The sequence below is a fragment of the Mytilus galloprovincialis genome, chromosome 9, assembly GCF_965363235.1.
Source record: "Mytilus galloprovincialis chromosome 9, xbMytGall1.hap1.1, whole genome shotgun sequence".
NCBI classification, from domain to species: Eukaryota; Metazoa; Mollusca; class Bivalvia; order Mytilida; family Mytilidae; genus Mytilus; species Mytilus galloprovincialis.
The window spans coordinates 76,050,359-76,065,034 of record NC_134846.1 but is presented as its reverse complement, the minus strand read 5'-3'; the positions used below and the strand labels follow the sequence as shown (position 1 = coordinate 76,065,034).

At 31.6% G+C, this 14,676-nt stretch overlaps 1 protein-coding gene across 21 annotated transcripts in view; it reads right to left on the bottom strand.

The window, feature by feature from the left end:
- The window catches only part of LOC143045964 (calcium-activated potassium channel slowpoke-like), a 76,155-nt gene that overhangs the window by 8,695 nt on the left and 52,784 nt on the right, over window positions 1–14,676 (bottom strand). For 15 of the 21 annotated variants that reach the window (XM_076218832.1, XM_076218834.1, XM_076218836.1 and 12 more), the window contains 9 exons: window positions 13,856–13,894; window positions 10,570–10,729; window positions 9,491–9,715; window positions 8,201–8,408; window positions 5,294–5,392; window positions 4,777–4,907; window positions 4,135–4,329; window positions 3,480–3,650; window positions 1,271–1,331 (listed from right to left, as the gene is read on the bottom strand). In XM_076218832.1, coding sequence (XP_076074947.1) covers window positions 1,271–1,331; window positions 3,480–3,650; window positions 4,135–4,329; window positions 4,777–4,907; window positions 5,294–5,392; window positions 8,201–8,408; window positions 9,491–9,715; window positions 10,570–10,729; window positions 13,856–13,894 — 1,289 coding nt within the window. The remainder of the gene's footprint in view (window positions 1–1,270; window positions 1,332–3,479; window positions 3,651–4,134; window positions 4,330–4,776; window positions 4,908–5,293; window positions 5,393–8,200; window positions 8,409–9,490; window positions 9,716–10,569; window positions 10,730–13,855; window positions 13,895–14,676) is intronic. The other 6 variants (XM_076218838.1, XM_076218846.1, XM_076218849.1 and 3 more) reach the window with 2 other exon arrangements.

Genomic DNA, 14,676 nt, shown 5'->3' with positions numbered 1-14,676 from the left:
CCATCCTCTTTTTTGGGGTTTCCAATTCCTATCCTCTTTATGTGGGGTTCCCAATTCCTATCCTCTTTATGTGGGGTTCCCAATTCCTATCCTCTTTATGTGGGTTCCCAATTCCTATCCTCTTTATGTGGGGTTCCCAATTCCCATCCTCTTTATGTGGGGTTTCCAATTCCTATCCTCTTTATGTGGGGTTCCCATTTCCTACCCTCTTTATGTGTTGTTCCCAATTCCTATCCTCTTTATGTGGGGTTCCCAATTCCTATCCTCTTTATGTGGGGTTCCCAATTCCTATCCTCTTTATGTGGGGTTCCCAATTCCCATCCTCTTTATGTGGGGTTCCCAATTCCTCTTTCATGGGAACCAATTTTAGTGGATTGAGGAAAAACTGTATTTTCAAAGATATTTGATTTCCTGGTTTAGCCAACTCTGAATACTACCCCTACTACCCTTATATATATTTTATACAAATTCTGAATACTACCCTACTACCCTTATATATATTTTAATTCTGTTGTACATTTTTTATTCCATGGTTAACATTTATCAACAAAATCCAGAAAAAATAAAATAAACGATGAACATTTTTTAAAAATCTGAAAATATTATGATGTTATATGATTTGTGTTGACTTTTTTGTCAACTTTCTGCTCTTCACAATATGTAAAATCTCCAAATAAATTACAGACTTTCATGAAAAAATAAGAATGAGGTAACTAAAACAAACCTTCAAAACAAAACATGAAATATTGACCTTGTCCTAGTTCAAAGTAATAAAGGAAGCTAATTCATTTCTGGAGAATGTTTAAATCAAAATAATTTTAAGCATTTTAGTGAACTGGATAATTCATTTTAAAAAATTAACTCCCTCTATTTTATAGTTTCAATGTATTTATACAATTTATAACTCTAGAGTTACCAAAACAGGAACACTTCTGTGATGTACATTACTTTATTCTGAAATATGTTTGTTATGTCATGTTTCCAATTGATTTAATTTAAACCTCCTAAACAACACAATTTTTCTTCAGGTCAGTAAATGGGATTTTTGTTGGCAAATTTTCATCAACTTCATTAGGGTCATAGTGTTATAAAAAAAAACCTGGTATACATCACATCTATTGTATAAAATACAAAATATGTAAATTTCTGCTAAAAATGAATTAATGCTGGTGTCCATTTTACATTTTATTGACTGTCTACCATGGTAAAAATCAACAGAATTTACATATATCAAACTTAGGGAGGGATACTAATCAAAAACATAGCTTACTTTTCTCGTTGAGAGTAGACTTTGAACTTTGTGAAAAATTGCATGGTACTAGACAGAAAACCTGCATAGAATAAGAAAAGCATATAACATACATCAAGAAAAATAGTGCAAGATACATGTATAAAGTTAAAAACAGTGCCATGAAATGTGTCAGCATAAAATAAAAAAAAACAATTTTATGATATGGTTTCACAGGAACATCTAGTCAGACAAAACTAAATTCCCCAATTATCTATTTAAACATCATTTCATGACATTTTTATAAAAATAATTCTATTCTACAGCCATCAACTTATCAAGTTCAAGAATTCCCAGTTTTGAAATCTCAAAATTACCATGTTTCTTAAAAGTGGGACCATTAAAGCATTTTTAAAAGAGTTCAATTAATTGCCAGTTTTATCCATAAATATAGAAACTAAAAAAACAACTGTCCTTACAATAATGCACTTTGACATAGATTTAGTTCCTTGTTTCTGTAAATATGAAAAATTTAATTCTTTGTCCCTAAGGGCTGCATTAAAACATGCATGGAACCCAGGAAAGGCACTCTGAAAAAACTTATCTGTGTTTCCGTGTATTTGGTTAGAGAATTTCTTAAGTTGGTTCCAAAGATGGTACAGGGTAACTCCATTTTCAATGTACCTTCCCTGTGTATCATGTATGTTTTAATAGACTCCTATATTCAATTTTACGGCAGTGTACTTTATTTAAGTTCAAGATTTGTCTTTTGAGTTTTTCCTAATGCATATCTGGAAAGGACTACTATAATAGTGTGACTTTTGACATGCCAAAAACCAGGTTCACCCCATTACTAATGTGCCTGTGCCAAGTTCTTGAGTATGACAGTCATTCAACAATAAGCTGTTTCAGAACCTAAAGCACAAAGGGTCATTTCATTGTTTTTACCCAAAAATAAAAATAATGTCAAGCCATTGGTGGACTTTCCATGGTTCAGGACTTTTTTTTAAAAACCTAGCACAATGTTGAAGCGTTCCCATTAAAAGGCATACAATACAGTTTTGATCCCGTATTTACATTTTGATAAAAATTTCCATATAGACTATTTTTTACCTGATTATATCAAATACGTAATAAAAAATATACCTTTTGTGTGCTACTATTTGAGTAAAATGAGGTCGAAATTTTGTATATTTGCTCAAAATTCAGATTTGTGGCCGTATTTTCCCTTTCAAAAGAAAGACAAAACTTTTTTGTTTTAAAAGATACCTACAAAATGTTTTTTGTTAAATAATTTGTAATTTCTGTTTTTTATAAGTATCCTTAAACATTATACATTTTTTATTCAGAAATAACTCATATTTATCAAGTGTTCATGATTGTAGAAAAAACATAATTTTTTGCTGTATATTTATCAAATTTAAAAAAATTGCACTATTTATGTTTTCATGAAAATTGGCACACATATTCTTCTCGCGTAAACAAACCAAATGGCATTTTAAAACAATGGGGTCCATGAACTCGTTTTCAAGTTAAATAAGTTTGAATGATAAAAATCAGTCGAAAACTGAATCTTTTTCCGATAAGTCATAGTTTGACGTCGCGAAAATAACATTTTACTTTAGCAACGTCATTACCTCCCCTGTAACTGTATCGTATGCCCTTAAACATATTACCATAGTGCACACCAGATTCTGAAACAGCAAATTTCTTCAATGAATAAAAAAAAATTGTTACCGGGTAAGCTAAATATAAGGGATGAATCATGATGTAATTTTTTTTTATCTGATACAGAATATAAAATATGCCTCCCTCTTTGCTGTGTTTATGTTTTTGAAGTCTCCTTTGATCTGATTTACAATTGACATTAAGCATAACTTTTAAAAAGTACAACAATTTATAATAACAAATATGAAATCATGCAAAGTATTTAATGCAGTTTACAAGAAAAAGAAATATATATTGTGGATTCATTTGTTTTCATGGGTACCAATTTTCGTGGATTGAGGAATACTTGCATATTCGTTGATATTTGATTTTGTGGTTTTGCCACTTTCTGTGTACAAAGCCTATTGAAAATATACTATTCGTTGAACATTTGAATTCATGGTTCACCTGTACCCAAAAAACCCACAAAAATTGGTATCCAACGAATAATAATGAATCCACAGCAATAAAACTATAACAGTAAAACCTTTCCTGAACTACAGGTTCTACTGTATAGCATCACAATATTTGTGCTTTGACAAACCTGGTCTGTTGAGTACAGTTTAAAAGAAGCATTTGGATTAGTTATGACATATCTCTTTGACGATGGACTAGTCTGTACTTCATTTGTGTCACGGAATCTGTACAAACCAATACAAAGTATTCCTAACTTCTTTAGTGCATAAAGGAACAAGTCTCCATAACTCCCCTCTTCCTGCAAAGCATAGTTTTAAAATGAAAATATTAGTTTTATAATTCATTAAAAATAAGACAATTTTATATGAACAATATAGTACTAGTATTGTTTTACAAGTTACAATGAACAATATAACTTTAATTTCACATTCAATGGCTTATTTACGGGTATATAAATTATTTCCAATGATTAAACCAGATATACTTTTAAGGGAATTGATTGACAAGAAAAGAGATAAGCATTCTAAATTTGCCATCTACATAATCTTCATCAAAAGCATGGTACGTTCATGATACAAATGATTACGGTGGTAGCTCAGGAAATTTTTAAATAAAATATTTTAAAAACTTCTCTAGAAAGGTATTTTTGTAAATACCAACCAGGCTCCCAAAAAGCAGATTTGAAAAATTGCATCGTATAAAATAACCGCGATATTTTTTTTATATTAACTCAATGAGAGCTTAATTATGTATATTTAAGTCGGTATATATGTTAATTTTACCCCAAACCCTGAGAGTGGTCCTTCAAAAAGTGATAGCTGAGCAACTCTGCACCGATCCCTATTGGCTAGCACACTAGGAGTACAGTATCCTCCTCTCATTCCAGCCCCCTCAGCAAGGATCTGTTCTAACTCAGGTGTAGCTCCTCCCGTCACCAGTGTTCGTATCAATGTTAAAGCATTGTCATTAAAATAACTCTGTAAATATATCAACATGTTCAAAGGTATAAATGATTTGGCCTCAAACTCATGCATCATTATAATGGTCAACTGTATAAGGTACCTTTTTATCCTACAATGGCTATCATAAGTTCCCCTCCCCCCTTTTGATCCTTGTTAACCTCTTCACAGAATCTACCTACTGGATTTATCCTTCATTTGTTCTTTTTCTGAATTTGTATGAAATTTTACCATTTCATGTTTAAACAATCAATTTTCTACCTTAGATAAAAAGAGTATATCTACAGGTTCATTGTACAAACTTGACAGATTAACAGAATTTATTTTTAAAATTATAGCATATAGTTCAAAATTAACAATTATCAGAATATTTGAAAGAACAGACTTCTTTTTTAAATGGAAGATACAGATTAATTGTTAAAAACACATGGTGTTTTTTCTAAGAGAGTTATCTCCCCTACTTACAGTACTCATCAATGAATCCAGTACGCTGACAGCAAATGCAGTACCACATGCAAATGGTTGTGTCATATAAAGAGGTGTGTCAGGGTCATCTTCATCATCCTGATCTAAAAACTGGACATTGGAATCATTGGCTGAAAACAAAGTCAATAATTCTAATGAAAACAGTTGTTAAACTGACTGAAAGATTTGTTATGAATTTCATTAAAAGCTCAATTAAAAGTTTTTACAATGATGAATTTACTTTTTGAATTACTGCATGAAAACAAGGTATAAGGTGAAGAAGCTGCAATTTATTTGTAACTGCAACATTAGAAAGCAGAAAGCATGAATGTGAATAGATTTGTTGCTTTTCTTACTGTAAAAGGAAGCTGTGCAACAAAAACACACTGTGCATTCAACAACAGTTATTTTCTTTATTTGGCAGATTTTAATTGAAGCTCTAAACCTCAGCCTATTACGTAAAAGAAATTGTGACTTCTCACAGTTGTTGTACCAAAAGGCATTTAAAACGACTAACCTAATTCAGTAATTAAAGGTACATTTGAACCACACACTGAACCCCTTCTTGATTGTTTTGCTGGACTGCCTATAGGTGAAAACCCAGGTGGAAGGAAACCTTCAAAATAATAAACTTAAGTACAATTCACCACAAAATAGTTAATTATATTCTATAATATAGTAAAAAATAGTGCTGTTGGTAAATTCCTGCAAATAAAATCAAACTTCAACTTAAAAAAAAACACTTTATTATTTGTAATAAAATTTGGTTATAAATGTTTTGACTAATTTATCATTATCTATTCCCTATTGTAAAAGATGATTTTAATATTGAGAAAAGATTGTTTATTTAAATCTAAGACATCACTACAAACAAGATGTTCTCATTCTAAGACATCACTACAAACAAGATGTTCTCATTCTTAGACATCACTACAAACAAGATGTTCTCATTCTAAGACATCACTACAAACAAGATGTTCTCATTCTTAGACATCACTACAAACAAGATGTTCTCATTCTTAGGCATCACTACAAACAAGATGTTCTCATTCTTAGACATCACTACAAACAAGATGTTCTCATTCTAAGACATCACTACAAACAAGATGTTCTCATTCTTAGACATCACTACAAACAAGATGTTCTCATTCTAAGACATCACTACAAACAAGATGTTCTCATTCTTAGACATCACTACAAACAAGATGTTCTCATTCTTAGACATCACTACAAACAAGATGTTCTCATTCTTAGACATCACTACAAACAAGATGTTCTCATTCTTAGACATCACTACAAACAAGAAACAAGATGTTCTCAATCTAAGACATCACTACAAACAAGATGTTCTCATTCTTGAATAGTGTAAAATTCAGATATTATTTCAAAGTTTTATTGTTCAAAGCGAAACATGTGACAGCATCAGTTTGCAATAATACAACTCTCATACATAATTTTACTAGTGACTTTCCTTGACAGATTTTTTGCAATCGCTTTTAACAAATTTGTATTTTACCAGTAAATTCAGTGATTTGCAACAATAAAATGCACACATTAATTTCAAAATTTACAGTTATAGTTTTATGTAACCTACCTCCAGCTCCTACTCCTTGTGTAGAAGCTTGTAATAAACCTATATTACTCATTAAACCTACCTCCAGCTCCTACTCCTTGTGCAGAAGCTTGTTATAAACCTATACTACTCATTAAACCTACCTCCAGCTCCTACTCCTTGTGTAGAAGCTTGTAATAAACCTATACTACTCATTAAACCTACCTCAAGCTCTTACTCCTTGTACAGAAGCTTGTAATAAACCTATACTACTCATTTAACCTACCTCCAGCTCCTACTCCTTGTGTAGAAGCTTGTAATAAACCTATACTACTCATTAAACCTACCTCCAGCTCCTACTCCTTGTGTAGAGGCTTGTAATAAACCTATACTACTCATTAAACCTACCTCCAGCTCCTACTCCTTGTGCAGAGGCTTGTAATAAACCTATACTACTCATTAAACCTACCTCCAGCTCCTACTCCTTGTGTAGAAGCTTGTAATAAACCTATACTACTCATTAAACCTACCTCCAGCTCCTACTCCTTGTGTAGAAGCTTGTAATAAACCTATACTACTCATTAAACCTACCTCCAGCTCCTACTCCTTGTGCAGAAGCTTGTTATAAACCTATACTACTCATTAAACCTACCTCCAGCTCCTACTCCTTGTGTAGAAGCTTGTAATAAACCTATACTACTCATTAAACCTACCTCCAGCTCCTACTCCTTGTGTAGAGGCTTGTAATAAACCTATACTACTCATTAAACCTACCTCCAGCTCCTACTCCTTGTGCAGAGGCTTGTAATAAACCTATACTACTCATTAAACCTACCTCCAGCTCCTACTCCTTGTGTAGAAGCTTGTAATAAACCTATACTACTCATTAAACCTACCTCCAGCTCCTACTCCTTGTGTAGAAGCTTGTTATAAACCTATACTACTCATTAAACCTACCTCCAGCTCCTACTCCTTGTGCAGAAGCTTGTAATAAACCTATACTACTCATTAAACCTACCTCCAGCTCCTACTCCTTGTGTAGAAGCTTGTAATAAACCTATACTACTCATTAAACCTACCTCCAGCTCCTACTCCTTGTGTAGAAGCTTGTAATAAACCTATACTACTCATTAAACCTACCTCCAGCTCCTACTCCTTGTGTAGAGGCTTGTAATAAACCTATACTACTCATTAAACCTACCTCCAGCTCCTACTCCTTGTGCAGAACCTTGTAATAAACCTATACTACTCATTAAACCTACCTCCAGCTTCTACTCCTTGTGTAGAGGCTTGTAATAAACCTATACTACTCATTAAACCTACCTCCAGCTCCTACTCCTTGTGTAGAAGCTTGTAATAAACCTTTACTACTCATTAAACCTACCTCCAGCTCCTACTCCTTGCGTAGAAGCTTGTAATAAACCTATACTACTCATTAAACCTACCTCCAGCTCCTACTCCTTGTACAGAAGCTTGTAATAAACCTATACTACTCATTAAACCTACCTCCAGCTCCTACTCCTTGTGTAGAAGCTTGTAATAAACCTATACTACTCATTAAACCTACCTCCAGCTCCTACTCCTTGTGCAGAGGCTTGTAATAAACCTATACTACTCATTAAACCTACCTCCAGCTTCTACTCCTTGTGCAGAAGCTTGTAATAAACCTATACTACTCATTAAAAGTACCTCCAGCTCCTACTCCTTGTGTAGAAGCTTGTTATAAACCTATACTACTCATTAAACCTACCTCCAGCTCCTACTCCTTGTGCAGAAACTTGTAATAAACCTATACTACTCATTAAACCTACCTCCAGCTCCTACTCCTTGTTTAGAAGCTTGTAATAAACCTATACTACTCATTAAACCTACCTCCAGCTCCTACTCCTTGTGCAGAAGCTTGTAATAAACCTATACTATCATCAAATGTCATTGCTTTAATGTTTAAGGAACATAAAATGGCCTCCTTGTCCACTAAATGTGGATCATCTAAGTTCTTGTCCTTAGCAGATATAATAACACACATATCACAGAGGTTTACATTCACTGCACGCAGATTGGCACGGTTCAATGGAGAACCCTGGAAAAAAAATATTAAGATTAAAAGTATTGTGTCCAGAACTATCAAACTAATGCAATTATTTCAGATGATTTATTGTTTGGGAAAGGCCCTAAAATTACAAAATCAAAAATTAAATAAGCATGGCAAAAGGCAATGTAGGTTAAAAAAAACTTGTGATATATTCTTTTCCCATAACATTTTAACACTTGTGCATGTATTTTTGCTGAAATGCATTGCATTTTGTAATTTTTTAATGCACTTACTCTTAATTGAAAAAAAATTTCATGCAACATTCCTAAAACTGACTTTTATCCTATCAATCTCATTGACTACAAAGTTATCTAGAAATTTAGAGATTAAAATCTTTAATATTACACATTGCAATACTACAATGATAACATAATTATTATAAGTATGCAATAATGAATAACAATACAATAACGAGAAGACAGGTAATACTTACAGGTAAAATAGATGAGAAGACAGGTCATACTTACAGGTAAAATAGATGAGAAGACAGGTAATACTTACAGGTAAAATAGATGAGAAGACAGGTCATACTTACAGGTAAAATAGATGAAAAGACAGGTAATACTTACAGGTAAAATAGATGAGAAGACAGGTCATACTTACAGGTAAAATAGATGAGAAGACAGGTAATACTTACAGGTAAAATAGATGAGAAGACAGGTCATACTTACAGGTAAAATAGATGAGAAGACATACAGGTAAAATAGATGAGAAGACAGGTCATACTTACAGGTAAAATAGATGAGAAGACAGGTCATACTTACAGGTAAAATAGATGAGAAGACAGGTCATACTTACAGGTAAAATAGATGGGAAGACAGGTCATACTTACAGGTAAAATAGATGAGAAGACAGGTAATACTTACAGGTAAAATAGATGAAAAGACAGGTAATACTTACAGGTAAAATAGATGAGAAGACAGGTCATACTTACAGGTAAAATAGATGGGAAGACAGGTAATACTTACAGGTAAAATAGATGAGAAGACAGGTCATACTTACAGGTAAAATAGATGGGAAGACAGGTAATACTTACAGGTAAAATAGATGAAAAGACAGGTAATACTTACAGGTAAAATAGATAACTTTGGAAAGTTTTGAAGTGTTTTCCATTCTCTTTTTAAATATTCCTGATTTCCAACTATCACAACATGTTTCAGTTCTTTATAGTGGAAATTGCTTGCCCTAAGTGGCATCACCTGGTTACGTAAACCAACCAGTGGAGAACTGTCATCAGCAAATAAACAAACAACAACATGGTTACATAGTACTGTCATGGACGCTTTGTCACGGTCCTGAAAACAACATTAATAATTCTTTTAACAAAAATTTACAAAAGACTTCTATGGATGTTCTGTCTTGACTGTTTGTTAGAAAAAGAATTTAATAATAAAGTTGTAACATACACATGTATAGTCAACTCTTGACCAGGAAAAAACTAAACTGTGCACCAACTGTTAAAGAACCATAACAGCAAATTCAAATGAATATAATGTACAGGTAGTGCAATCATATTTACAATATCATCTCATTCAAATGTATATAATGTACACGTAGTGGAATCATATCTACAATATAATCTTATTCAAATGAATATAATGTACACGTAGTGGAATCATATCTACAATATCATCTCATTCAAATGAATAATATGTACATGTAGTGGAATCATATCTACAATATCATCTCATTCAAATGAATATTATGTACACGTAGTGGAATCATATTTACAATATCATCTCATTCAAATGAATATTATGTACACGTAGTGGAATCATATTTACAATATCATCTCATTCAAATGAATATAATGTACACATAGTGGAATCATATCTACAATATCATCTCATTCAAATGAATATAGTGTACACAATTGAAATTATTGTTTGTTTCTGTATATCATATTTTTTGTTTGTTTACTGGGTTTGAATTGTTTTACATTTGTCATTTTGTGGACTCTTATATCTTTCTTTGCAATATGATTTTACTCATTGTTAAAGGCTGTACAGTGACCTATAGATATCAACTTTAAGCCTCTGGTGTAGAGTTGTCCCATTGGCAATCATTCCTATTTTTATCATTACCATAACAGCTGTTTCTAAAGGACGTGAAGGACACCAGTGGAACATGCCAGTGGAATCAAACTTACCATAACAGCTGTTTCTAATGGACGTGAAGGACACCAATGGAACATGCCAGTGGAATCAAACTTCCTTGGTTCTTCTCCTGGAGCTACACTCTGATCATTTGATGTGTCTACAGGTTCCTTCTCTAAGGGAGGTAAATGTTGTTTACTGGGGCTAGTAGGCCTAAAAATTTAGAGGTTATCATTTATCAATAAATCTAGATGGTTAATTAATATGGTACCAGTAGATAAAACTTCTTTAAGAGTATTATTCCAATGAAAAGGATTGATGTTACCTTTTATAGTTATTTAAAATATAATGCTTAATCAGACAAAATTCATCCTTTATATATTAAATGTTAAATGCTTCAGTTTGTTCATTCATGATCATAAAAAAATCATCACCAACAAAGTATAATACATGTATACTCTGGAAAAAAACTACAAACTGGACTTTGTGATATTTTGAACTATTTTAAAGATATTTATACTGACAGATATCAATCATGGTTATCAATGTGATATATGGCTCATGCTTTTGTCTATCATTAATCTGAAGAAAATCTTCTCTTAAAGCTCCAGTTCAAAACTTTGTTATCTTAAATTTTTATCTGCATCTATGCTATTCAATCCCATGTTTTATGCTAACATGTTTTTTATGCTTCTTGTAACAGAAGCCAATCTAAATGCATACTAGATATATATTCTATTTGCACATTCCAAATATATAATAATAAACAGCTGCATTATGAGATAGTTGATATGTTCAAACATCTACAATTTTTAATGTACAAGGTGCAAAAATAACTTGAGTAATCAGTCGGAAACCCGGTTGAAATAGAACAAAAGAATCGGAGCTCTTTGTTAGAGAAGGCGATAAATGTGTACTGTATTGTTTACTATAGTGACAAAAATTTTAAAAGTTAATAGAAACAAACAAAATTACAATTTTCTTCTCAATTACGAGGTGTTTTATTTTAAAAACACCATTTGCATGAGTTTTCAATTTATCTAGTACATAGTTGAGCAGAACCATTAGATTTCAAGTCGACGACATGGGTATCTTTCAAGTTGGATGAAGAAAATGCATAACCTCCGATTTTTTTGAAAAAATTACCACGGACGGAAAACATATCAATCTATTAGTTCAAAAATTTTCGTGTCTGCCCTTCCATTATGTGACTCAAGAAAAAATTCCAAAAAATGGATAACAATTATATCGAAAAGAGAAAATTGAGTGCACCTTTTTATGTTAGGGCGTGTTTGAGTTGAATATTTTGTCTTGATATCGTACAAAGTAAGATTATTTCATACATCGTCTCGCTTCAGATTCTATTATTTTTATATATCAAAGCTACAGATTGACTTTATAACACAAAAAATAACAGTACTAAAAGATGAAATATATGGGTCAAGTGAAATACCTATCTAATGAGTCACAAAAACAGAGAAGGTGTGTTCGAATAGCAATTTTTTTTACTGAAAGTACTTGACAACAGTTTTTCAAGTTGGATGATGAAAATGCATATCTTTGAAAAAATATATTTTTTTGTGTGTGAAAACTAGGGTTTATAGTCTTTATACACTAAAGAAAATCTAGTCTGCCCTTCAACGAAATTTTTAATTAGAATTTTTTTAAATGTTTATCAATTTTCGAAAAAACCACCTGACAACCGATCAGACAATAGTTTTAAGTTGAATCAATGCAGACAAGATCATTAACTGATGCTCATTAGCTAGTTGATACATTTGTCTTTTAAAATACAACTGACATATAAGGATCGTAATGGTGCAATGTGGATAAATTGATCGGTTTCAATGAGCAAAATTGGTAGCGCGTCATCCCTACAATGGCTTCCATTTCTACGATTGTGAAAATGAACTGGCGTAATGGGGAGATAATTCTGATGAAGTAGAGTCCTGACTGTAATCTTAAATGACAGTGAAATGGCAAAAGTAAAACTTGTACAAATCAGTTTTTAAGCTTGTCTGTGTAAAAATTTTGTAAGGTTCAGCTAAAGTATTATGAGAAATAATGATATACACATTAAAAATCACGAACTCTTTAATTAATTATGAAATCAAAAGCGATGTAAAATGCACAAAGAATACTGTTGTAAAAGTGTTGTTGACCCTATTATAATGCTAAGATTCAATGAGATTCAGACAAAGGTTAACTCCAGTCATCATGTGAAATATTATAATGCTAATGAACAAAAAAACATATCGAAACACTAAAATGGTTTACAGAAAACAGGAGTGGTTGATGGGCCATAATAAAAATGACTTTATAGCAAAGATCACACTTTTCATAACCCTGATTCTAATTACCCTATTCACAAATTCCCCACAATCACTCTCTAACTTCCCAAGAAAACATTATTCATCAGTAACCAATATTTTGACCATTGATGTAAAAACTCTTAAAAATAACACATATCTGAACAAACAATATATCAATTAAACTTGAGACATATTTAGATGGACTGACAGACAATGGAAAACAATAATATGTTACCAGGCTGTTAAATATTGATAACGAAGCCTTTAATTTTGCCTTTCTTTTCAATAAAAACAAATCATTTCCCTTTAAAGATGCTGCAGGCTCCTTTTCCAGCGCACTGAAGCAAAGTACATATATGTATCAAATCATGCGCCTATATAGTATGCCAGTCATCTTATACATACCCTAAGTCATAAAAACTGTAAACAAGAAGACATTTAAAGCTTAGAAAGAAATTTCTTCCATAGAGATACGAAAATTACAGAAAGAAAAATAAAAGACTAATAGATCTACTTCATGCTGATGTGTGGAATAACACTAATTCAAAATGAAAACTATAAAAACAATAATCTTTTAAAACAATCTCTCCTAACCAAATAGATGATTGAATGAATTCTGTGCCAAAACAAGGGAGACTATTTAAATACAAATGTTATATTAATAAAATACTGAGTGTATTGTCGAACACCTTCATTTGTCTAATGAATGGTATTTAAATATTGAATTCAAAATTAAATTCAATTCCATACCTATTGTCTTATTAGCACTTATTTGAAAATATATATACATTTTGAATGTGAATACAACATTGAAAAGTAAAACCACCAAAAAAAATACTACTATCAATTCATTCATTGCCTATGTGTGTGATTTTGCAAAAGGACAAAATCAATGCCTGCATATCAATTCAGCAGTGCATTTACAACATTTATAATATGTGCTTCAAATAATATAACTAATATAAATAGAAGTAAATTTAAATATTTGAATAAAAATATGCAAAATAGTGATTTCTGTTTTTCTTACTCTTTATTTGCAGTTTTAGACCAAAGCTGTGCCAATGCCCTGAAGATGTCAAAAATAACCATGTAAGTATATGCATGTAATATGATTGAAGGTACATTCAAACTGGTACAAAGACACCAATGGAAGCAGATCTGACGGTTGTTAATCAGTATACATGAACTGTATCACACAATATTAGAGCAACATCTACTCGTACCTCATAAAACTATATATATATATATATTTTATTCAATTATAAAGAGTTTCAATTATGTAAATATAGGAAATTAGAAAATTTCCATCTAATCATAAATATTGATGTTAGGAATTGATTGACAGTTGAGTATTTAAACTTCATAAGAGCTAGCCATAATAACTACTTTACATTCTCAGTATACATTACATAAATAATTATGATATTAAGTTTCGATTTAAAATAAATGCAGAAGATGACTTTGATGTAGAGATCTATACAAGACAAATAAAGTAAAATGTATTAAATAATGTAGTTATTCCCCCCTTTAATTTAAGAATTATAACAAGATGTACACACAGAAAGAATTTTCTCTCTTAGTGGCAAGGTTACATTTTCTATGCATTTTGAGTGTAATGGTTAAACTTTTTTAAAAATACATTTATGGAAAAAACATATCTTTTCTAAGTTCGTAATAAGAGTTTTGTTAAAAATGAAATGTCAAAACAGTATGTACCATAAAATAAGGGAGATAACTCTTGCAAAATTTCAATTATAAACCTAGTTTTCTATTGGATAGACTGTGTCCATCACTACATATCTAAATTGTAGGCATACACCTCTTACTTAATCAAGCATGTATATTACT